Source organism: Hoplias malabaricus, chromosome 3, assembly GCF_029633855.1.
Source record: "Hoplias malabaricus isolate fHopMal1 chromosome 3, fHopMal1.hap1, whole genome shotgun sequence".
NCBI lineage: Eukaryota > Metazoa > Chordata > Actinopteri > Characiformes > Erythrinidae > Hoplias > Hoplias malabaricus.
In genome coordinates, this window is record NC_089802.1 from 20,828,052 (window position 1) to 20,854,037 (window position 25,986).

Here is a 25,986-nt window from a genome sequence, read left to right on the forward strand (position 1 = left end):
AGGTACTTACTCTGTACTTACCCAGTAATTAGCGGACTGTAATTTCAAGTGTTACCGACAGATGTGCATTAATCTGTGTGTACTGTGTGCGAGTGACTGTATGACAGATGTGCATTAATCTGTGTCTCAGTCTGTGAGTGAGTGACTGTGACAGATGACTGAGAGAACACACCCAATGCAACAAACCAAACTACCTGTTGCTCCACCATGCCGCCCCAACATGAAAACTATATTTGTGAATGATTTTCAGCTTTATTTACAGATCACGTTTTACAACTGGTGTTGTCACAAAGCAGCTTCACAGAATTCAGGGTCCTGGCACAAAGTGAGCGAGTCGAGGCCACAATGGCAAGGAACCTCAGAGCATCAAGAAGAAACTTTGAAGGAAACCAAGACTAGAGAACCCACATTCCTCTGGTCAGCCCTGGAGGAAATAAAACAATTAATATAGTGTAAATCATAAACAGAGAACAGCATAACAGACCATGGAGAGCCAGAAAGGCAGCGCAGATGCTAGACTAGAGCTTTGTCACTGCACTGTCAGTCTGACACCTTGGCCTTTCAGACAGGGTTGATGCCTGTGTTTTAGTTTCTGTGCGTGTAATGCATGCAATCTGCTGTGCAAATTGTTCTGTTGGAGCTTTGGGTGCAATAAACCAGATTTGTGTTTCAACTGCATCTCAAAATGCAGGGGTCTGGAGCCTACCGTCACTGGGAGCCAGTCCTTCACAGGGCAAAATACATCTGTGGACACTTTTTCTTTCCACCATGGGTGGAAACCCGATCACCCAGAGGAAACCTACATGGAAACGGGGAGAACACACTAAACTATTCATAGACATTCAACCGGAGCAGGAACCCACAACCCTAGGACCCTGGAGGGATACAAGTCACATATTATAATTTTTAATTATATTTCTAAGAAGTCCATGTGGATTTGTTGATGGCTTAATTAGAGCGACATAGTGGGGTGCTGTGAAATGGGTGGAGTGCTCTTTTATTTCACCCATTTAACTTGACACTTTGCCTTAAAGCAGGAAAAGTATGCTGATAGCAAAGGGTCACTAATGGTCAAAACAGAATCAAAGTTGATCGCATAATCTCTATTTTAAAGTTAGTCTTCATTCTTCTTTATGTCTAGTCATTCTCTCAAGTGGTGCTAGCTAAATAGCCGCGCCCTCGACCCCCAGTAGTCCACTCTAAATTTTATTTACTGAGGACACCAGGTTGCTTCCCAAGCAGTACTCTAGCATCCTAAACTGTACATTCATGTTAGAAGCGCATTTAATGGTGTAGGATGTGGCTCTGTCACAAGTTGTCATATCAAGATTATGGGGGTTTTTCGCAATATTAAAAATTCTGCTTTACCCACAAAGCCCCGCCCTCTTGTACTGGGATTGGCTGATGGTTTTCGTGTCGAAAGGCAGGTGGGGAGTATATCTGAATACGGATGAAGGAGAGAGAGGGTAAAGACCAATCCCCGCGTAGGAGGGCGGACTCTGTCTAAATACGGGTGGAAAAACACACGAGACTCGCTGTGTGAAGTGACGTCGCGAACCGGGTGTTTGACTCGGAAGCTGCAACGGTAAAGCAAGACGAGAAAATACACTAAAATGACCGTGAGTGACCTCGGATTCTGGATCTAGACACGGTTTTTGACCCGTTCTGTCCGTTACAGTAGCATTGGGAACATAATTTAATCTAAAATAATCAACACTCGGAGGCATCTTGGCCGCAACGAAGGAGAAAAAAGACGGAGTCGTTAAACCGCCTCGACATTCACTGCCTTAGACTCGCCTCGGCCCCGCGGGAACCTTACTGTGTCAAATTATGGAAAATGCCCAATCTTCTGAGCAGAAAGGGACGGCCACCCACTTCACGAACGGGCTGTTGAACGGGTTCCATCCGCCGAACGGAGGAGGAGGAGAGAGCGCGAGTGGCTTCGGTGTTAACTGTGGCGGGAGCCATCATGGAGCTGAAAATTTCCACCATCTTCACCGTCCTGATGTTCACAACAGCGGCTCTCCGGCCAAGCGTTGCAGGCTCCGGAGGAGGATGGACTCGGGCAAGAAGAACAGACCCCGTAAGACCCTCATACACAAAACAATCTCTCTCTAACCTTATCTCTCCTCGCTTCTTCCACTAACAAACAAAGGCGACGCTAACATTGCGCCATTAACGTATATATTTTTAAATTAATCAGGCTGGCGCTTCGCAGAGCTCAAAGGTTAACCAAATAAACAAACTGTCATATCACACACTTTTTCTGCCATGTAATTGGGAATTATTTCGGTGCACCGCCGTCATCTCAGACGACAGACATCTTTATGCTCTTCTCATCAGGTTTGGGAAGACGATTCCCTAAAATAATACGTTTCAGCTCTTGTCATATAATATACAGTGCTTTGTGCCGGTTTGCCTTTTAATTCCCATGAAAGACTTATATTTTATAGATCAAGTTCTGTCAATTCTTGATGTTTCACATTGGAAGGCTACACCTTTTATTAGTGTCACTGTAATGCTGTATTTGTCTTCGGTTAACAAGGAGGAAAATATCCATGTCACAATCAAACCGTGTTTCATATTCATTAAGAAAATGTGAAAAATTGTCCATGGTATTTTGTGTTGTGAAATCAGGTGTCATCCTTATCGCGTTTGATTGGACGAGACAGATCACTTGGGCGTGGTCACGAACGTCTGATGTGATTGACATGGCGTTCCGCCAACGAGTTCTCAGAGGGGCGGGGAACAACGAGTCCTCAATACACACCAACCATTAGAACTACGCTGATTGGATTGCAGAAGAACATTATTATTATCATGTCCTCTATTCTCAGTAAATTTTATGCCGACTAATACCAGAGTGGTGTTTCTAAAGCCTGGTATTTCTTGGATGTGTTTAACAGTCTCTGGTCTTGTAGTACTATAACAGTCGTCTGGCATATTAACAATGAATGCTGGCTCTGTATGTTCAGGCTTGTGTGTTTCATTTATAAGTCCAATATGTAACTCATACCTTGGAGTTGTCCACTTAGGTTGCAGCCTTTCTGATCTTATTTTCATTCTGTGTGCCAATCGTTATCTCAAATTGGTGTGTGAATGTGTGTGTTTCATTTACAAATCAATGGCTCACATGCTTCATTGTCACTCGTTTTGTTACAGCTATAGAGTACTTTACTCTCCCTGAGCCTCATGGCAGGGAATAAATAATTTTTCACCTACATGTTCTCTTGCCATACAAGCTGCCTCTATTTGTACAATGCTTAGGATTTCTCATCAACTCAATGAAGTATTGATTTAAGTGATCTATTCCCAGCTGAAACATTCTAAATAAATACCAGAAGAGAGAACCCACAGCAAATGTTAGTACAATTACATGAACACCTAGGAGTGAATTTGAACTAAAATAAAATACATGGGCCCTGATTTCTTGGGGTAAATAACAAAGATCCTCAGTCTTCAGTAAATCCAATTATATATCATTATTATTGAAGTAACGTAGTCATTTGAGCTATTGATAATAAACCCTAGAAAATTTGTATTTTGGCTTCCCTTATTAATCATATGCCTTCAACATCAGACTGAATTCTTCTTCTTTGTTCTGTGTAAATTGCCCCTGTATGAGCAGCAGAGTCAGTAATAATTTTCTGTACTGTTGTACAGTCTTTCATTTTTTTGTTGAAAATATAATGAATTTTATCTTCTTATTTGGAAATTACCACAACATTGCTTCATAAAATGCATTACTTTAAAATGCAAGCAAGGTTATTCAGACTAGTTTTATTTTTAAATGTTTCCTGTGGAGAAACATGAATGCTTAGACATTATAGTGCATTGAACAAGCCAATGTAATATATAAAATACATATAAAGACACTATTTACTAGCCAGTGATAAGGTTTTCTGCACCTTTATATATAGACGAATACTGATAATCCTACTACACTGTTACATTTGGGCACTGTTTTACCAGTTTTATTTTAAAATCACAATAAAGATTGGAGCATTTCACCTCAAACAACTCTCAATCATTTCTTTTTTTTTTATTCGGCCATGTCTTTAGAAATCCTCTTGTGAAATCTTTACTGCAGTGTTCCAGGGAGTAAAGAGCAAAACCACCAAAGCACTGGCAATACTTGTAATGTAAGAGGATTAGTATAATAGCCATTAATCAGCCCATTTAATAACAGTGCCCCTTTGCCCCAGGAAAAATTTCAATGCAGAGCATGTTCATACCTGTGTCTACTTGATATTGATAAACTTGATAAACATGGACTTTTTTTGTCCAAACTGCTGTTTATGGATTGAACAAAAAAAGCCTGTTTTTGTTTGGAGTTTGGTGTGTTCTCTCTGTGTCTGTGTGGGTTTCCTCCGGGTGCTCCGGTTTCCTCCCACAGTTCAAAAACACACGTCAGTAAGTGGATTGGCGACTCAAGTGTCTGTAGGTGTGAATGAGTGAGTGTGTGGATTGCCCTGTGAAGGATAACTTCAGGGTGTATTCCCGCCTTGCGCCCAATGATTCCAGGTAGGCTCTGCACCCACCGCGACCCTGAACTGGATAAGGGTTACATATAATGAATGAATGATCAGTTGTTTAATCATCTGAAAACTGTGTTGATATGTTGTTCTGGAAGGAAATATTTACTTATGTTTGAAAAATTGGCTAAAAGTCTGCAAAAGCACTGGTTTCTTCATATGAAGATCTTCAGACAGCTGTTTAGCAGAACATGGAGATGTAGAGTGGTTGCACAACATTGGAAGGGTCTAAGATGTAATGGAATTTCCATTAGCTTTCAATTCTGGAAAGACCAATAGGTTTTTCAGTTGCAACTAATTTACCTCCCAAAAGTGCTAATATTATTTAAGAAAGTGATTTGTGTCAGATTATGTAAAGTGCAACTTACATGAGATGTAAATCAAAATTACTTTGTAGTCCCTTAAAAATTCAACGTATGCTCCATTATAAAGTTTCTAATGGGTTTTTAAATCATAAATTACAGGAGTATGCTTGTAGAAAATTACTTATTGCTCCTTCAAAGTAACTACATCCAAGGAGTTTTTTAAATAACAGCTGATTTGTATTGTGTGTATATATATCATATTATATATTGCTTTATATTGGAAATTATATTTCCATATTATTAAGTCATTTTATTTGTTGTGGTCAGTTCCACATCTGCAGCACTACTCAGGTTCAGCTCTGCTATAGGTACGGATGATTTAGCTCCATACTTTTGCAAAATAGTGAACCCGTCTTTCTATTCCTGATGACTCTCTACTTGTGCTGAGCTCATACTGAAAGATATCAGCCAGTAGAACATTTTCCTTTAGCTCGTTCCACCACACTGCACTGGCCATCTGCAGTGCTTTCTTACAATGGCCCCTACTACTTCATTGAGCTTTACAAAGTTTGACTAGATTAATAGGTAGCTGAAGCTAGGGCATGCCTTTGCCGTTAATTCATAAAAACGCATGGTGACGTTTGTCACAAACCATGATGTCCCTAAGTGACATTTACTGAACATTCAGGATGCAGTGAAAAGACTATTTGTGAATTTGTGTACGTGTGACTTTATTTATAGAATAATGGTGTGCTTGCTGAGTACGTGGAGACCATTGGAATGTTTCCAAATAGTGTGTTCGAACCATTTTAACTATTCAAATGTTTCCATAACATTTCCAATGTTACATACAACTCTTACATGTTACATACAACTCTGATCCAATTTCACGATGTATTAAAATACATGCTACAAAATGGTGTTGTAATGTCTATGTTACATGGGATTTGGGCTCAAAGTAATTACAGAACAGGGCAAGAAATGTGGAAGACAAACAATGATGAGCATGCTGTTTCTTTGGTCTGTTTTTGGCTGTAGGGCAGGGTTGGGCAAACATTTCAGCTCAAGGGCCACACTGGGATTTAAAAATTGACAGGTGGGCCAAGAGGTGGGGGTTATGGGGAGTGGGAAGTAATATACATGAATTACACGTGAAACCTACGAAGTAAAAATTGCCTATCTACCTTATTCAGTTTTGGTGGAAACAGTGTTGTTGGTCACCCTTTTTTTATCACAGTCTAAAGAAAACCAATACACTGTTTAAAGCAGCACTTTCAACAAAAGTTAACAGTTTATGTGTGATGTCTTAAACCAGCCAAGTGGTTAGACCACACTGGCGTGATCTGTGACTCCAGAGGGGTAGTAGCACTCAACTTAATGTCAAATGTGACGAATGAATATCTGTAGACCTAATAGACTCGGCTTTAGCAGCAGAGGTCAGTAGTGTTTGGGGCATGCCACCTAGTGGACTCTGTGACTGAAGACTATTGTAGGAAAAAGGTCAAATGGATGTGGTTTTAGGACAATTTTGTAAATACAGCCAAATGGCCTGAGGCTTCTTATGGGTTGAAACACAAACTGAGTTAATAATTCATATTATTAATATAATTCATATTATTCATATAATTCATTCAAAATAAAGCATATTCAGATTAATGTTTCTAATGTTTCTGCAGCTTTCCCTTGGTTTGGCATGGATATTGGGGGCACCCTGGTGAAGCTAGTCTATTTTGAGCCAAAAGACATCACGGCAGAGGAAGAGCAGGAAGAGGTGGAGAGCCTGAAGAGCATTCGCCGCTACCTGACGTCCAATGTGGCCTATGGCAACACGGGCATTCGAGACGTGCACCTGGAGTTGAAGAACCTCACTATGTGTGGCCGCACAGGAAACCTGCACTTCATCCGCTTCCCCACACATGACATGCACAGCTTTATTCAGATGGGCCGTGACAAGAACTTCTCCAGCTTACACACTACACTCTGTGCCACTGGAGGGGGAGCATACAAGTTTGAAGAGGACTTCAGGACGGTGAGCATTACAGGAGCAAAAAAATAATTAGCAATTAATGTATCAAACTGTATTTATGTGTGTGATTATAATTATTTACTTTTTCCTACAAGCTCACATGAGATGAAGAATTAGTTGGTGATTCCCTCAGTAACCCATTTTATGATCCAAGGAATGAATCACCCACTTTACAGAATTTGATTGTTGCTTCTTTTTAATGTAAATGTAACACACAAATGTGTTCTATTTATGTGTCCAATTCTAATGTGCTTAAACTCTATCCTGTTTAAAAAATGCATTTTCTTGCCCTCCATAACTGGTTATTTTTCAGTAAATAATAACTCTGTGCTGGACCACTTGTGGAGAGGTCATAGCAACATTTAATCATACCACAGTAGCTCGCAGAATGGGCATATTTAGTTTTTAATTTCCCCACAGTAGGTCAAAGAGCAGGAGTAGCTAGTTTTAATGGCCCCAGGTATAGTGAAACTGAATCATCCTCAAGTAGCTCACAGAGTGGGCCAAGCACTGGGCCACTCTAAAGCACTAATTGCACTGAGGTAGCATGTGGAGCAGGGTGTGCAAGGATTTATCACAGCACTTGCCTGCATGCAGCATCACAGCTTCACATAGCACTTTTTGTGAGTTGTTCTGGATAAGAGTGTCTGCTAAACTCTGTAAATATAAATTCATTGTTTACAAGACTTTTTTCTTTGTAGACGCTTTCATTGTTTTAAGATATTTATTTTAATAATATTTAGAACTTTGACTAATGTCAAAAAACAGCTTTATGGATTACCAAAGTCCTTTTTGGGTTGGTTGCTTGAAATTATAAGCATTATAATTTGATTCTTAAATGAACAATCTTCTGATTTCATTCTTTTCCATGGGATGCCTGAATTGAGGAAAAAAAAACTCAGTTGAACTTTTCTGTGGCATTTCAGTATACTATATATTTGTTCTATGTTAACTAATACTAATGAAATGTGAATGTCAGTTTTTCACAATTTACATTATAAAACAAAGAAATGTTGTTCTACTTGCCTCTAAGGAGCAATCTGCAAGATATTTATTGTAATTGTCATAAAATATCCAAGGTGTTTCATCATAGATTAAGTTGATGCACTGGCATCTCTGATAGCAGTACTGAAGCAGTATATTCTCTTTGAGAAGCACCTAGTCTGGAGGGGAGCTCTACTGGAATTTCATTCTGAGATCCCAACCCCTGTCCAATCACATCACATTACAGTCCCAACCCACCGAGTTGCCAGGTCCACAAACATAGCATTTTTCAGCTATGAAGTGGACATAAATAATGTTTTTACCAGTCCCAAAAGGTCTCAGTGCCCTTCTTAAAAAATCTCCATGACCAGAGATGGAGCAAAATATTGGCCATGTGTTTGAAAGATAGAGGCAGTTTAGAAGCAGCTAACCTACCAAGACAGATAATATCAGCCTTATCTAATCTAAACATTTAATGTGTATTTAGACAGTAAAGGCAGGAAAAACAGTGGTGAATCGTTCCCAAAAATTTTTTTTTTTCAATTTAGGTAAATGTTTAGTGACATGATGTACTGGTTTGTGTGTTTTAAATGAATAAAGTGGAATAACAGTTTAAAAATTGGTGCTATCCTCAGCTCTTAATGTGGAACTGAGAAAGTTGACAAATAATGCCAAGACTTGTAAACTGACACATTTAAGGTGGAAAGAAATGTTTGAATATGAAAAATGTGAATCAGCCAAGATCTACTTCCTAAAATGATATTTATGGTGGAAGGAAAAATCAATAAATTACTTCATGTAGGTTGATTTGGACAGTGAAGGCTTGTAAATGCTGGGAAAAAGGCGGCCACTTGTTCATCACTTGTTTTTGCCTAGATAAATAGCATAGATATATATTTTACTGTAATGATGAATGACTTTTCTGTGTAAATTGGTAAATAGCTATCGCAGTTCAAAATCCTTAAACTTGTCTCTTGCTTCTTTGTGTATGTTCAGTTTTTCTCAAACTGGCAACCTGGTCAAGCTTTGCATCTGGGGAGAAGAGGGAGGAGGCAGAAAGCTCTATCCACTGTTTTGAAATTGTATTGTAGTTCTCATTTTAAATGCTTGGTGTCAGTATTAAATATTCATTCTTTAATTCTGAGGTATACCATTTATCCAGGTCCATGTGAATTCTTGCATCTTATGCCATTTGTCAACACAGGACGTTACCCGAGAGTAAATTGTTCTCAGTGATTTGTGATAAGACGTATGTATATTTTGGATGCACCTGACTGACCACCTCTCCATTACTGAAATATCAGCAAAGCTTGTGTGACAAATGCTTTTCTGCTAATGGCAGTCTGGCAAAACTAGTTTTTCCAGGTGTTGTTTTCTTTAAAAAATATTGGGTTTGGTTATAGTCAGTGGGTTCGATTCCCGCTCCGGGTGACTGTCTGTGAGGAGTTGGTGTGTTCTCCCCGTGTCCGCGTGGGTTTCCTCCGGGTGCTCCGGTTTCCTCCCACAGTCCAAAAACACACGTTGCAGGTGGATTGGCGACTCGAAAGTGTCCGTAGGTGTGAGTGTGTGAGTGAATGTGTGTGTGTCTGTGTTGCCCTGTGAAGGACTGGCGTCCCCTCCAGGGTGTATTCCCGCCTTGCGCCCGATGATTCCAGGTAGGCTCTGGACCCCCCGCGACCCTAAATTGGATAAGCGGTTACAGATAATGGATGGATGGATGGATGGTTATAGTCAAGTATGATCCTGTAAGTTTCAGTGGAATACATTATACTGTTTTCTCTTGAAATAATTTATCAAATTTCAAGAGCTGTGATTGCAGTTCCTTACTTATTGAGGCACATTTATTTACAGCTGATGTACTAATACTTTTAAATTGACTAGGCCTTTCAGAATAATTACACTATCAGCTTGTTGAACAAAATATGTAGATTCATTCATTCATTCATTCATTGTCTGTAACCGCTTATCCAGTTCCAGGTGGCGGTGGGTCTGGGGCCTACCTGGAATAATATTTGGACATTTACTGAGTAATTTTTGTCTACCATATATCGCTCATTGTGGTTTTCTGGTGTTGTTTGTTTATATGAGAATAAACATCACCAGTATTTTAGCTCACTCTGTTTTGTTCTCTGGGTTTCTCTGGTCTCTCTATTCTGAAGCCATTTAGCAATTTGTTTAAATACTTTATTTTATTTTATATATGCTTTGTTTATTTAGGATTTTTAAACATTTGTTGCATTTTAAATTCCTGTATCTGAATATTTTAAGTAAATATGATTATGCAAAAAAATAATTCTTTTAAAAAATGTTATTGAATTATTCTGCTTTTGTATTATCGTGATGTCAATGACATAAAATGGTCTTAAAATGACAATATCGTTTAACTCGATTATTTCCAGGACTATATATATATCGATCAGGCCTGGACCTTAATTTACAGAAAAGAAAATATATATTGAGTATTGGTCAGAAATATAACAATAAGATGTTTTCTCCAGATCATTCAGCCTTTCTAACTGTTAACGTGATAATATGAATGCTTATAAATTCACCAAGCTATTTTTATTCATTACACTTCTCTAAGTTCTGTGGCACTCAAACCTCTGTTAACCAGTTTACCAATTTGTGAGCAGAGTCCGTGTTGGCATCGAGGGAGCTTCAGATTGCCTTTCCTGTTCCTGCTGTTCTCACTGTGTGTTCTTCTTTTTTTTTTTTTTTGTTTGCTTTGTTTTTTCCTTGCAGGTGGCTAATCTTGAGCTGCAGAAGTTGGATGAGCTGGACGGTCTAATTCATGGCCTTCTCTATGTCGACTCAGTGGGCTTCAACGGCCACCCCGAGTGCTACTTTTTCCAAAACCCCTCCGATCCTGAAAACTGTGTCAAGCAGCCTTGTTGCCTTGACAACCCCTTTCCCATGTTGCTGGTAAACATCGGCTCAGGGGTCAGCATTTTGGCAGTATACTCCAAAGATGATTACAAAAGAGTCACAGGCACCAGGTAAATGACCTCTGTATGTGTAAACAAAATCACCCCACTAAATTTTAATCTAATCGGTGTGGGACCCGATGGTCATAATGTGGTTGTATTTATGACAATAGGGTTTAGAAATATGAGGGGTCTACACTGTACACATTAAACACTACGTCCTATTCTAGAAAATTTATTTTATTACCACTTTTGTAAATATTTGTCTCATTAAATCTTTTGCCAGTTCCAGTTAAATAGTTAAGTCATTGCCAACGGGGGCATTCTGCATTTTTGAAAACTTCAAATCATTCAAGGATAAAATAAAATGCAGTGCTTATTCTTCACTGACTCTCTACCACATACATTTATTATAGGCTTTTGCATGACTTTCAAAAAGGACTATGAGTGGAAATTAAGAGTTAAAATGGCAATCATAACAGATTCTGATTTATTTACAACCAACATGGATTATAAATTTCATTTAATATTTTACCATTATAGAAGTTAAATGGACAAATGAAGCATAGAAATGTACTTCCAGTATTTTCTTTTATTCATGATATAAACATTATATTTCTACTTAAAACATCATGAGACATGTTAGGAGTTAAAAAGTACGGGGCAATTGAGAATTTAGTGCAGCAAGTCATGCATTATCATGATAGTTTTAGAATTTTAGCAGTAGCATTTAGATGCAGAGTGAACATATTTATGTAGCTTATTTATGCAATGTAATTAAAAAACAACAGCTCAAATAACTTTGGTTTGTCTGCTTTTGACATATGCTGTAAAAAAAAGAAAATACAAAAAAAAAACAATTACAGAAACATCATACAGAATTTACAGTAGGTGAATTGAAGCTGGCCCATCATTAATCAGATTCTTCTCACATAGGGTTAACAAATAATAATATAAAAAAAACAAGGGGGAAATACATTTTAACCATTTTCATGGGTCCTATAAACCAAGAAAAATCTCTAATTACTTGTTCAGACTGAACACACCAGTGTGTACTTTGTGAGGTAACACGGGTGCATCTCAATAACTTCAATCTCATCAATATCAAGTATCAAGTTAATTTATTTCAGTAATTTAATTCAAAATTGAAACTCATATTTTAAGTTATATTTCAGTCATATTTTAGTTTGATGATTATGGCTTACAGCCAATGAAAACCCAAAAGTTATTATTCTAGAATATTATATAAAACCAATTTTTAAAACATTATTTTTAATACAAAAATTTTGGCCTGCTGAAAAGTGTACAGTATATGTTCATACTTGGTCAGGGCTTCTTTTGCATGAATTACTGCATCAATGTGGCGTGGCATGGAGGTGATCAGCCTGTGGCACTGCTGAGGTTTTATGGAAGCCCAGGTTGCATTCAGCTCGTCTGCATTGTTTAGTCTGGTGTCTCTCATCTTCCTCTTGACAATACCTTATAGATTCTCTGTGGGGTTTAGGTCAGGTGAGTTTGCTGGCCAATCAAGCACAGGGATACAGTAGTTATTAAACTAGGTATTGGTACTTTTGTCAGTGTGGACAGGAGCCAAGTCCTGCAGGAAGAAGAAACCTGCATCTCCATAAAGCTTGTCAGAAAAGGAGAAACATGAAGTGACTTTGGACTTGATATAACACAGTGGACCAACACCAGCAGATGACATGGCTCCCCAAACCATCACTGATTGTGGAAACTTCACACTAGACCTCAAGCAGCTTGGATTGTTCACTCGTCCTCCAGACTCTGGGGCCTTGAATTCCAAATGAAATTCAAGATTTACTTTAATCTGAAAACAAGACTTGGGACCACTGAGCAACATTCTAGTGCTTTTTCTCCTTGGACCAGGTAAGACGCTTCTGTCGTTGTCTCTGGGTAATGAGTGGCTTCACACAAGGAACGCGACAGTTGTAGCCCATGTCCTGGATACGTCTGTGTGCGTTGACTCCAGCAGCAGTCCACTCCTTGTGAATCTCCCCCACATTTTGTAATGCAATTTTCTTATCACTGTTGCTTGTGCTCCTTTTTTTACCACACTTTTCCTTCCACTCAACCTTCCATTAATATGCTTGGATACAGCAGGAGGGTGTAAATGACTGCCTTTTGGACATCAGTCAAATCAGAGGTCTTCTCCATGATTGTGCAGCCTACTGAACCAGACTAAGGGACCATTTTAAAGGCTTAGAAAACTTTTGCAGGTGTTTGGTGTTGATTATTCTAATTTTCTGAGATAATAACTTTTGGGTTTTCATTGGCTGTAAGACAATCATCAACATTAAAAGAAATAAACGCTTAAAATATATCACTCTCTTTGTAATGAATCTACATAGAATGAGTTTCACTTTTTGAATTGAATTACTGAAATAAAATGTACGTTTTGATGATATTTTAATTATTGAAATGCACCTGTATAAAAGACAAAGCAGTGTTAATATGAATTTTGTGTTTTTTCAGGTGAAGAAGCTGGATATATACATAATTTTTAGATTTTCAGATAATTTTGGGGTAATAATATAAATGGACACAAACAGATAAACTACAAAATGTGGAAGAGAGAAATGCATATGAACATATTTACATATATGCATACATGTCCATAGATTTGTACCTTCAAAGTATGTATTAGTCAATAGTTATTGTGATTGTGCTGCCTTCCCACACAGAACTTGGGTTGGAGTCACAGTTCAAGGAGAAACACCATTCTACAGTCTTTGGATAAGACTCCTAACACAGCATTAGCCTGCATCTGTAAAAGGTTTAGAGTAATAAGTAGCTCTGTATGAGAGCTTTTGCCAAAAATCATAAATGTGATTAAAAACTAGGTAACACTAAAGAACAGGAACAGACCTCACACTCCTTGGAATAAGCATGTGCAGTGTATGTTCTCTTATGTATTGGTCATGTCTACTATCCAAAAAATCTAAATCCGAAAATCAGGGCCAGAAATAAAGTAGTTAAAGCAGTACGGAAGCATATCAGTTCCAAAATGAAAATGTAATGCGCAATTTGCGTAATCCTAAGTTTGAATTTAAATGTTCCACAAATAAATACTTATAATCATACACAAGGTAAAATATCTTATACCAGTCCATTAGAGCTTCACATAGGGCCCACACCACCCTCTTCCAACCAGCAGCCACACAATTTCTATTTTTCTAATCCTACAGTGATACCCTAAGGTTTCTGTGGCCTTTTATGATTCGATCAGCTACCAACGACCCTTAACATCTACGGTTACTCATTGAGCCCATCACATAAGTACCCAAACCAACCACTGCATCACTAGCTCTTTACAGGGGTCATCAGGTAGGCACCTCCCCTTGTCAGTGTTTCGCTGAAGTAAGTCCATGACACCTCTAGAACGCTCAACTGTGAATTCTGGTGTCCCAGACCCACCCCACTCCAAGCTAGCTTTACAGTCCTACCTTATCCTTAAGTATCAACAACCGTAAATCCACACTGGCCTCCCTGGTGACTAAGGCTGTACCTAGCCCCACTGGCACCATTAATGCATGCTCACTGCCACCAGTTCAATGTGATCTTTACATGCTACATAACCAACCAACCACAACAGCACCTCACAGTGCATTTCCCCAGCTAGTGTGTGTTCTTCTTATCCACAACAGCTACTTTCAGCTGTCTCTGATAACTCCTTCACAGCTGCCCTTAATTTCCAGCCCTTAATGCGGAACTGCACAAACAGGGATGTGGCAGACTTGGCTACAAATCCCCTAACACCTATCTCCACCAGTCTAACATGTGCGTGCCACCCACGTTCCCTCACCTCAGCCACCAAGTCCGTGAACTTCAGCTTCTTCCTTTCAAATGCTTGGTCTACTGCATTCTCAGATTGAACTGTTTACTTTCGGAGTACAGCACCATATCTGGCCTCAGTGTAGTTAATGCAATGCATTCTGGGACCTGCAGTTTTTTACGTACGTCCACCAGCAATTTCCAATCTCGTACTTTACCCATCTACCAATATTTATAGCCTGTGCATGCACTTGAATATGTTCACCCTCACTTTGATCCTGACAAAACCATCTCGTGACTCACCATTGCACATTTAAATTCCTCAACTAAACTTGAGGGGTAGCTCCATTTACCTCTCTCCCATACCATGCCACACTACTTAAACACCGTGGTACCCCTAGCCACTTCCTTATAACCTTGTTCATAACCCTTTCCATCCTCTCTACTTCTGTGATCGAAATGTCATAAACTGTCAATGGCCATCTAATATGAGGCAGTAAGCCAAACTGCAGACACCACAATTTCAACTTCCCTTGCAGACGTGATCTATCACTGCTAGCCTTCACCAGTTCAGCTTTTATTCCCACAACTTGGTTGGTATCATTTAGCACTGTACTATACCATCTACCTAAATTCTTCACTAGTCTCTCCAGTACTGTAGGAATCACTTCTTCCATCCAACACTTTTCCTGTACAAGATTCCCTTTGACAATTGACAGACTTGGTGTAACTTTCAGCCTAGCCAACTTTTAGATTATCATTTAACTTTCCCAGCAACCATCGTGTGCAAGGCACAGTAGTCATCAGGATCATCATGTCGTCCATGTAAGCCCTAAAAGGGGGAAGCTGAGTACCATTATGGAACTGCTCCCCACCTACGACCCACTTAGAGGCCCTGATTACTACCTCCATCTCCATCATAAATGCTAATGGTGAAATCGTACACCCAGCCATTATACCTGTTTCTAACCGCTGCCATGATGTAGCAAACTCCCCTGTACAAAAGCTGAATATCCTTATCACGCACCTGGAAATATTCAAAGCTTTCCAAATAAGTTTATGTGGGACTGAGCCAAATGCATTCACTAAATCTAGGAAAACGACAGATCTCTACACTCTTTCTTTGCTGTCTGAATCTGATGCCAGATCATGCTTCTATGTTCCATCCTGCAAAGCCAGAATCCCCTGCCTTTTGTACTGAGGTATCATATGATTTGTTTGTTTTTAAATAAGCAGCAAGTCTCCACGCTATCACACTAAAGAAACTCTTTCCCTCCACATTAAGTAGACTTATAGGCAGAAACTGTTCTATACCCACAACATCGTTCTCCTTAGGGATAAGGATACCGCCTGCCCTTCTCCACTCTTTTGGAATGATCACTTTCTTCCAGAATATAAACATCCACCTCCACAAAAACTTCAAGAACTCAGATGCATACTTGTACAACCAATACGGCACACCATTAGGCCCTGGAGCAAAACCTGCCTTTGCATGATGCACTACATCTTGAACCTCACTCCATTTTGGTGGACAAACCTCCATTTGCTGCTTTATTTCACCTAGCGGTGGAATATCTTGTGGCAACTTAAGCTCCTTTGCTTTATCCTTATCAGTGTACACTTCATTGAAATGCTCCCCTAATTCCCTCTTTCCAGCTTTTAAACTCCCAGATTTCTCCTTAACAAAAAAGGTCTTCACAAAATGAAAAGGATTCCTAAAGAACGCTGCCCTTGCATGTTCCTTCTTTTTCCTCCTTTTTCTCAAGTTCTCAGCTCTTCTCAACACTGCCAACCTATCCTTAAGCTTTTTCTGTAGTACCATAATGCCCTCTCTTTCCTCTTCCCCTATTCACCTCCACTGCTTTCTAAGAGCCCTTAACTCTTGTATTAGTTTATCTATTTCTGCTTGCTGTCTTGACTTCACTCCATATTTTCCCCTTTGCTTTTTTGCAACCTACCAAACCTTGCTATTCCATAATCATAAATAACTTTACCTAAACTGTTCAATTTCTTCTCTGCCGATTCCTTTAAACCAGCCAATAAACCTTTCAAATCATCTTTTATACACTTCCACCCTACTTTATCTACTGCAGCTGGCCATTTTACATTTATTCTCTGCCCAATGTTTTTTTCACCCATTGTTTCACCCTCCTGCTCTCCACCATTCCTCTGGTTAACAGCATATTCACCCTCCTGTACAAGTTTGAGCTCAAATTCAAAATGGTAATTGCATTTGCACTCAGTGACAGTGCATTTGGAAATGTAAATTTCAAACACACCACCATGATAGAAAAATGGCAAAACTCAAAAGGAAACAGCAACTCTCCCCTTTGCAATAACATCACCCCTGCTGAACTGTGTCTGTGTCAAAATGCTTGAGGAATGCAAACCAGGCCTCCACCATTCAAGTTCTACAGCCTTCCACCTCAAATCAGCCTATCGGGACATGAGTTGGGTTGGACAGATTGGCAAACAAATGAAAATGGTTAATCCAGTCTCCTAGCTTCTGTGCAATGCTGCCAGTCTTGGAGCAGCAAAGCACCTGTGGTTAGAGAGACTGTCTTTTTGGCCACACAGTTGATTAAAAACTTTCTAGTGGAGTCAGGTATAAACACATTAAGCATCACAAGTGGTTCTGTTCTTCACGTCCTTTACTAATGTAAGAGTAGTGATAAACTCTTTGGGCACAATATTTTTAGCCTTGCTTGCTGAGCATGCTATTAGTCCCGTCCTGACAGGATGATTAACATGTGAGGACGCCTGTGTAAATGTATTTGAAATCTGCACAGTTTGCATTTACACCAGAATGTGTAAATGTTATTTCAAAGTGGAGAGGCACTGTTTCCTTTTTAGCATTTGAATTTTTTATTTTATTTTACTAGTGCAGTGGTGATTTTGAAAGTTACATTTCAAATGCATTTTCACTCATTGCAATGCATAGTGGTGAATAACATTTTAATGATAATTTGTTGGACCATTTTTGTGCAGATCACATGAAACATGTTAATTCAATTTGGACATGCATTATCAGTTAAACAAATATGCTCAAAGCATTCAAACCTCTTTTTAAATGAGATTTCAATAGTCTTTGAAATTGCTCATGCAAATGGAATTATTGAATTTGAAATTTGAGCCCAAAGCATGAGTGGAATATGTTAATTAAAAATAGGTTTACACTGCCATTTTGCATATTACATGCTTATTTTATTTTTGGTACTGATAAGCTTCCATAAAGCAAAAGACATTTGAGTGTTGTAGAATTTGAGATTGTATAATATATTTGTTGTGTTTTTGGGTTTTTGTTCTCCCCACCCCTACCAGTTTGGGAGGTGGTACATTTCTAGGACTGTGCTGCTTGCTCACTGGTTGTGAGACATTTGAGGAGGCCTTAGAGATGGCAGCAAAGGGTGACAGCACTAATGTTGACAAGCTGGTCAAGGACATTTATGGTGGAGATTATGAGCGCTTTGGTCTTCAAGGATCTGCTGTAGCTTCCAGGTATCATATACTTTCTTCTGAAAATCATTTTTATTTTCCTCATGCATTATTTGTACAAATGTGCTTATGAATTTTGTTTTTGTTTGTCCTTTAGTTTTGGCCATATGATGAGCAAGGAGAGACGTGATAGTATCAGTAAAGAGGACTTAGCTAGGGCCACTCTTGTCACGATCACAAACAACATTGGTTCCATCGCCCGTATGTGTGCTGTAAATGAGGTTTGATGAAATTTTTTTTTTTTAATTCTTAGTTTTCAGCAATGCAATAAAACTATAAATTAGTTTAATTATATAATTTATATTAGCCATTATGGTGGCTAACATAAAATCAGTAAGAAATTTCCATTGATTATTTGCTATAGTCAGGTTGATTATATATTATATATATATATATATATATATTATAGTCAGGTGCTAATTTTTCAGAACTGAAATAAAATGTATATCAAATTTAACTGCTCCCACACCCCTAATTTAGCAGCATTGTCACAAAAAGAAGGCTGCAGGAAATAATATTTGTGTGCTTTCAGCTTCTTTACAGTGTTGCCTTGTGGCATGGAGATCAAGCAGCATTGTACAGGGCTATCAAAGCGCACAGAACAACAGCTTTTGATATTTGTTGTTTATCTACTCTTTATAAGAATTGTTATTTTAGTGCAGTTTATAGGAAAAATGTAAAAAAAAAAAAAAAAACATATTTTGGAACATATCAGCGCTGCGCAAAGATAAACATGCATCTCCGAAATAGTAACTTTATAGGAGATGGAATACACCACCTTAACTTTCAATGGATGTCAATATAAAATAAAAAAAATAATAATTTTTGGATCATTTTTATTGACCCAATAAAATTTTCAAAAATATGTGAAGGGCCGTTGCTTTGTTCAAGCGATGTAATTAACTTAAAAATAGACAAAAATGGTGATCTTAGGTTTCCAAAAATGTGCCCAATGCCTGGATCAGTCTACATAATATTTTAATCTTTCACGATGTTCATGTCAGATTAGCGCTATAAATTTGTGCCATGTCTTGGTCAGGAGACTGGCAATAGTACATGTTTGACATGAACCATTCTTCGTTCTCATCATTGCGTGAGTTCAGAGTTTCTCGGGGAGGCGGGTCAAGAAACTGTCAATCATGGCCACAGAAGCACTGTGTGTGTTCCTGGCAGTGTTGTGTTCCAAAAAGAAGACAAAGAAAACACAATTGTGACTGATTCCTGTGTGTATCGAGGAGGAGAGAATAGACACATAGTCTCCTGCAAAGAGAACTTTGGATATTGTGTTAACATGTCACGAGCATCATGTCAGTTTCGTTTTTTCACCTGACAGCTGCAGCTAGCCTCCATCTTTCTCTTCTCTGTGTTTACATATGCGTTCCCAACGGCGCTCTGTCCTCCTGTTGGTCATCGTCAAGGAACACGCCGTAGGATGTCAGAAAAGGCAAAAAGATGATTAAAAAAATTCTAACGTGCTAACGTTTTCGTCGTAGGGCATCCTTGACGCCACATTGCTGATCTTTGTCACACTACACAACCATTACTGTCCCCTGCCACTCAAATTTGGTTCAGACACTGGAAATTTGTTGGATACAACAAAATCATGCCAATATCTGGCTAAATTTGTGTAGTCTGATCCCAGCATAACTAGCATGTCTTTGTAGGGTCCTCTCAGAATCTCAGAATTATATTTACCATACAGAAAATTAGTAAACTGTTAACTTTCGCTGGCACACTCTAAACTGTAACAACTTGATACATCAAGAGATCATGAGTGTGATCCTTAGTAAACCAGAGAGAACAATAGGCTTTGCTCTGCCTGGTAGGATAGCACTTCCATTTTTCCCATTAATTAAATTAAAGTCTTTCACAACTTCCTGAGGTACAGATACAGATGTGGACCAATTTGTTGGTACTCTTAAAAGACAACCCCGTAATTTCCTCAGAAAATAAATAATTGGTGTCCAGTGTATTCCGTTGTTAATACATATCAGACTTAACAGAATATTTTAAATAATATAGCATAAATGAAAATGGTATGTACAAAACTTGAGACCTGAGCAAACTGCTCTAGGTGCCACTGGTTTGTAATGCTTCTAGCTGTGTGTTTTGGGTCATTATCCTCTGAGATATGACCTACAAATACTGGAAGCCTGTGCTAGCATTTCTCCTGCTATCAGTGTTGCTATCAGTGTGTGAAGAGTGAGAGAAAAGGGTTGCATTGACAATCCAACACAATGGGCAGCACTTTGAACACATTTTATAAGTGGTCAGAAACTTGTAAATAACCCATGAAAGAATAAAGTTACACTATTGCTTTTCTTGTGAAATTCCCAATAAGTTTGATGTGTCATATGACCCTCTTCCCATTGAAAAAAACAAAAGTTGGATCCAAAATGTCAGACTTCAAAATGGCCACCATGGTCACCACCCATCTTGAAAAGCTTCCCCCCTCCCATATACTTATGTGCCACAAACAGGAAGTTAATATCACCAACCATTCCCATTTTATTAAAGTGTATCCATATAAATGACCCACCCTGTATATTGTTGCCCACTTCAAACTCTGTGATTTGAAGCTGAATTCAGCTTTTTATTCTGCAAAAGTTTTTTTTCTCAAAACTTCCAGTTCCACATTAAATATTGCAATAGCGTTAAGCATCAGAAATGAATTGCTTCACCATTTAAGGTAGAACTGGAAATTTACTAGATAACTACAAACTGGATTCCAAAAAATTTGGGACACTAAACAAATTGTGAATAAAAACTGAATGCAATGATGTGGAGATGGCAAATGTCAATATTTTATTTGTAATAGAACATAGATGACAGATCAAACATTTAATCTGAGTAAATGTAATATTTTAAAGGAAAAATATGTTGATTAAAAATTTCACAGTGTCAACAAATCCCAAAAAAGTTGGGACAAGTAGCAATAAGTGGCTGGAAAAAGGAAATTGAGCATATAACGAACAGCTGGAAGATCAATTAACACTAATTAGGTCAATTGACAACATAATTGGGTATAAAAAGAGCTTCTCAGGGTGTCAGTGTCTCTCTGAAGCCAAGATGGTAAGAGGACCACCAATTCCACCATTGTTGCGCAGAAAGATGCAGTAAAGTGCAGCAATACCAGAATGGTGTTACCCAGCGTAAAATAGCAAATACTTTTAACTTATCATCATCAGCCGTGCATAACATCATCAAAAGATTCAGAGGCCGTAAAACTCTACTGGATGCTTGTGATCTCTGGGCCCTCACTGCACCTCAAACAGGAATGCCACTGTCAAGGAAATAACAGAATGGGCTCAGGAATACTTCCAGAAAGCATTGTCAGTGAACACCGTTGCCAGCTGAAATCCTACAGTGCAAAGAGGAAGCCATTTCTAAGCAAGCTTCACAAGCTCAGATGTTTGCACTGGGCCAGGGGTCTTTTAAAATGGAGTGTGGCAAAATGGAAGACTGTTCTGTGGTCAGATGAGTCACAATTTGAAGTTCTTTATGGCAGACTGGGACACCATGTCATCCGGACCAGAGAGGACAAGGATAACCCAAGTTATTATCAATGCTCCGTTCAGAAGCCTGCATCACTGATGGTATGGGGTTGCATGAGTGCTTGTGGCATGCTTGCATGTCTGGAAAGGCACCATTAATGCAGAGAACTATGTTCAGGTTCTAGAACAACATATGCTCCCATCTAGACATCATCTCTTTCAGGGAAGACCCTGCATTTTTCAACAAGATAATGCCAGACCACATTCTGCAGCAATCACAACATCATGGTTACATAGGAGGAGCATCCGGGTACTGAAATGGTCAGCCTGCAGTCCAGGTCTTTCACCTATAGAGAACATTTTGCGCATCATAAAGAGGAAGGTGCGACAAAGAAGGCCCAAGACGATTGAAGAGTTAGAGGCCTGTATTAGACATGAATGGGAGAGCATTCCTATTTCTAAACTTGAGAAACTGGTCTCCTCTGTCCCCAGACGTCTGTTGAGTGTTGTAAGAAGAAGGGGGGATGCCACACAGTGGGGAAAAAATGGCCTTGTCCCAACTTTTTTGACGCCATGAAATTTTGAAACAACATGTTTTTCCCTTAAAATGATACATTCTCTCAGTTTAAATTTTTGATCTGTGATTTGTGTTCTATTCTGAATAAAATATTAGATGTTGGCACCTCCACATCATTGCATTCAGTTTTTATTCACAATTTGTTTAGTGTCCCAACTTTTTTGGAATCCGGTTTGTAACAAGACAACATGCTACTAGCAATGTTTTATGATTGTTTGAAGTAAAGGGTAAACTAAGATAATCCAATGGCTGTCATGGGTTTTAAATGAGGGAAAAAAACTCACATTTGTTTTTATTTGATCACATGTGCAGCCATCCTGCTGGTGATTCACAAGGCATTCATAACACCTGCTTGCAGTCTGTATATGAAAAATTACTAAAAAATAACTTAGACCTGCCCTTCTATCTCAACAAGAACCGAGAAACCTTATCCCTAGGCAAAATGAAGAAATAAGGCTAAGTGATAGGAGCAATGGGTTAAATGGGATTCATGCTTTGTCTACAATTTATATTATCCTTCTATTCCAAGGAGCTTGGGTACAGTCCCATGAACCTTAAACTTCTTAATTACATTTGCAATAGTAGTGACAGGAACATCAAGCATATATATAACTTATTATTATTATTTTCTACTTATTTTACTACTGTGAGGACTATGCATCCAAGTTTTTCACTCACCTTACACTTGTGTTATATGATGTAACAATAAGCCTGATTTGATTTGCAGATGGTCTTATAACCACACTTGCTTTGCTTTACTCTGACGTACCAAAGGCATTAAGTTATACATTAAAAATAGCTTTTAATTTAATCAAGTTTTAGTGGAAATTAAGCATTGTTTCAATGAGCTGTAAGAGTGCCAACAAATTTGTCCATGTCTGTGTCCCTTTTGTCCTTGGGCCAATGCTCTATATTCACCTCACACATGAACCTGTCTGTGTCGGTTGAATGGATTGAACTGTTACCCTACAAATAATTTACACATTTTATCACAAATCCATTGATGCCACTGTATTGTTACTTTCAGCTTTTTTAAATTTTGTTTGACAGAATTCTGCTGGTTATAATCAAATGTATAACCCAGTTTCTATAGATGTTGGAATATTTTTGTAAAATTCATTAAATACAAGAATGTATGATTTAGTTTCATATTTTTCAACTTGAATATAATTGAGAAAAAGAAAAATACAACATATTAAATAATAGTGTTTCCACTGTGTTCAGTAACCAACTTTATTGTATATGTGTTAAAAAAAAAAGTTAATTTAATGCCTGTGGCACACTCCAAAAAATTGGGAGGCATGATTATCACTTAATTACACTCCTTTTAATTATACGTTTTAATCCTTTAAAAAACTGGGGATGAAAATTGTTGCAGTTTTGCAAGAGTAATGGTCTTTCCATGGACTTCTTGGGAAAAATGGTGCCTTAATGGCAGCAAATGTCTCCCTAAAATCCCAGTATATCCCAGGTGGAGTGAGCACTAATGTGACTACATACAATAATAGATGTTTGACTTTCACTGTTAACAGATGGGAAAGTCCCCATTTCTCTACATTTGGTAGAGAGAGTGCAATGTTGGTGTTTTTTTTTTTTTTTTGAGAGACATTTTGGACACACTACTTTTGAATGGAGTGCTCCATGGTACATATGAGTGCAGCAGTGGCGGATGCTGGTCTTTCAAGGAGGGGAAGCTCATTTTCGGCCTACATCATAAAATGTGTCGGTTTATTTATACGTAAATTCTACCATCCGTTCCTTTTCAAGAAAATGATCTGTGACCCTGTTGTACCAACAAGGCGTCTTTTCCAGGGACTTGACTAGTGTCCTCTCAATGGCCAGCAGAGCTAGGCTGCTTTAACGGCCTTGGCCCATGTGAAGTGTGTGTGCTTTGTGATGGTGGAGGGTCTCAGCAGCACCCGCTGGTCAGAAACTGCAATAGAAGTCAGAAAGTGTGATAGAAGTCAGTCTCCAAACACAAGCAGCTACAAAAAACCCAGCAGAAATAGAAGCTCGATTTGTCGCTAGCCGTTTTTAACAAAGAAAATGCCGCTAAGATGTTTCGGAAAGTCTCTGGTTCAACTCAGAACAGAATGAAAATTTAATGCTCCCACGGATCTTTACACCAAAGGATTGCTGATTCGCTCATTTCGCTGTCAATCAAAAAGGGATTCAACCTCAGACAGATCATCCAATCACCTTGCACCTTGTCCGGGCCAGCCGAGGGCAGCCCACTGCCCCATAGACCCCCAGAGACGCTGAGCCCAAAATACAAAGCCCAGCCTTTATCCAATGACTCGTCTCGTTTCGCTGCACTTCGCTATACACTGTTTAAATCACTGTGAAACTGCGGGAATGATTGAGAGGAAAGCCGCGTCTTTACCAGAAGCTGATTCTGAACAAAAGTTGATCGCGTTGTAGTGCCTATTTATTCAATGACATGTACACACAACAGTATATATTTGATCACTTATTTTTTGACATTTTAGGGAAGCTGAGCTTCCCTTGCAGTCTTAGACCAATCACCTCTGGAGTGCAGTATAATTAGGGTTTGGATTATCATTGAATAGTTTAGTTTGATACATTTAGACTTACTGATTCAGGGATTAAAATTCATATTTGTGTTGTAAGTCTAAGCTTGGTACAACTATATACAGCTAGATGGCAGACAAACTTGACTTTTCAGTACTGTTTTCTCAAACCTATTTTGTTAATCATGTGCAGTAGTTTCTCTTCCTCTCCAGTGTAAACAGGATTCTACAATTATCAAATGTTATTATTTTGTTTTCAGAGAATTGAAAGAGTTGTATTTGTTGGGAATTTCCTGAGAATAAACACGGTGTCAACAAAGCTGCTAGCTTATGCCATGGATTTCTGGTCCAAAGGACAACTGAAAGCCCTGTTTTTGGAACATGAAGTAAGTATTTTTCCTTCCTAAATTTAAAGGCGTTAAATTTTATATCTAACATGAACATAATACAACCTCAATCTGACTTAAATTTCAAATGAATTTGTGGTGTATTACAATGGTAAAATGGCTCAACCGGATCACCCTGTTGTCTGCAGGGTTATTTTGGGGCAGTCGGTGCCTTCTTAGAGCTACTGAGGATGACTGAGGACCTCTGAGGAACCCAAAAAAAAAAAAAAACTTTCCAGAAACAGAAGCTGCTGTGAGATGCCAGGAAAGCCTCCTCCTTTAACAAGGAAAAGCCATTTGGATAATGTTTAAGATATTTAAGATTATGCCTGCATTATTCCTCCCTGTGTCTAAGGTTGTTATTGATACATGAACAGGGTTTGGAGGTGAGGTGTGTGTGTGTGTGTGTGTGTGTGTGTGTGTGTGTGTGTGTGTGTGTGTGTGTGTGTTTTTTTGTTTTTTTTTTTTTTTTTCCTTTTTGTATATATACCACTAATGACCAAGCCTCTTATGGTACAGTCTACTATTAAACAAACTGAAGCTATTTGTGTTAGTAGACCATCCCCTACAAACCCACATTGATTTTTTTTTTCTTTTCATCTAATGTTCCAGAAATATCACACATCCAAAAAATACTTTCTGTAGTAATCTTTAAATTGTTGACTCAAAATATGGATCCAAAGCAAGCTGCAGACTTTAACAATTGTATTCTTTGCCATCAATTTAAAATGGTAACTTACTTTATTAAATATGAGATTTTAGCTTATGTAATGATGTGCTCAATAAGGTGGCAGTAATATGGAAAACTAGTGTGGTTGCAGGGCGTGTTTCTGTCTAGTAGTGCAGCAAGGGCAACACTGGAGTTACTGCATAGTCAGAGAGTGTACAGCTAGGGATTTCAAATTTTCTAAGTTATCCTCCCCCCAATCCCAGCTGA

General features: G+C 38.6%; 1 protein-coding gene across 1 annotated transcript; it reads left to right on the forward strand.

The window, feature by feature from the left end:
* Window positions 1-1,539: 1,539 nt before the first annotated feature.
* Window positions 1,540-25,414, forward strand: LOC136692059 (pantothenate kinase 3-like). The gene is made up of 7 exons (XM_066665128.1): window positions 1,540-2,083; window positions 6,517-6,869; window positions 10,593-10,846; window positions 17,888-18,064; window positions 18,159-18,282; window positions 24,924-25,049; window positions 25,199-25,414. Exons 1-7 carry the CDS (start codon window positions 1,831-1,833, stop codon window positions 25,256-25,258), a joined length of 1,347 nt encoding a protein of 448 aa, XP_066521225.1. The 5' UTR covers window positions 1,540-1,830; the 3' UTR covers window positions 25,259-25,414.
* The last annotated feature ends 572 nt before the right edge of the window (window positions 25,415-25,986 follow it).

Coding starts and splice junctions, on each gene's coding strand:
- LOC136692059 (XM_066665128.1), top strand. CDS start 1,831: ATGGAAAATGCCCAATCTTCTGAGCAGAAAGGGACGGCCACCCACTTC. Junction 10,847..17,887: donor AAAAGAGTCACAGGCACCAG/GTAAATGACCTC, acceptor CACCCCTACCAG/TTTGGGAGGTGGTACATTTC. Junction 18,065..18,158: donor GGATCTGCTGTAGCTTCCAG/GTATCATATACT, acceptor TTTGTCCTTTAG/TTTTGGCCATATGATGAGCA.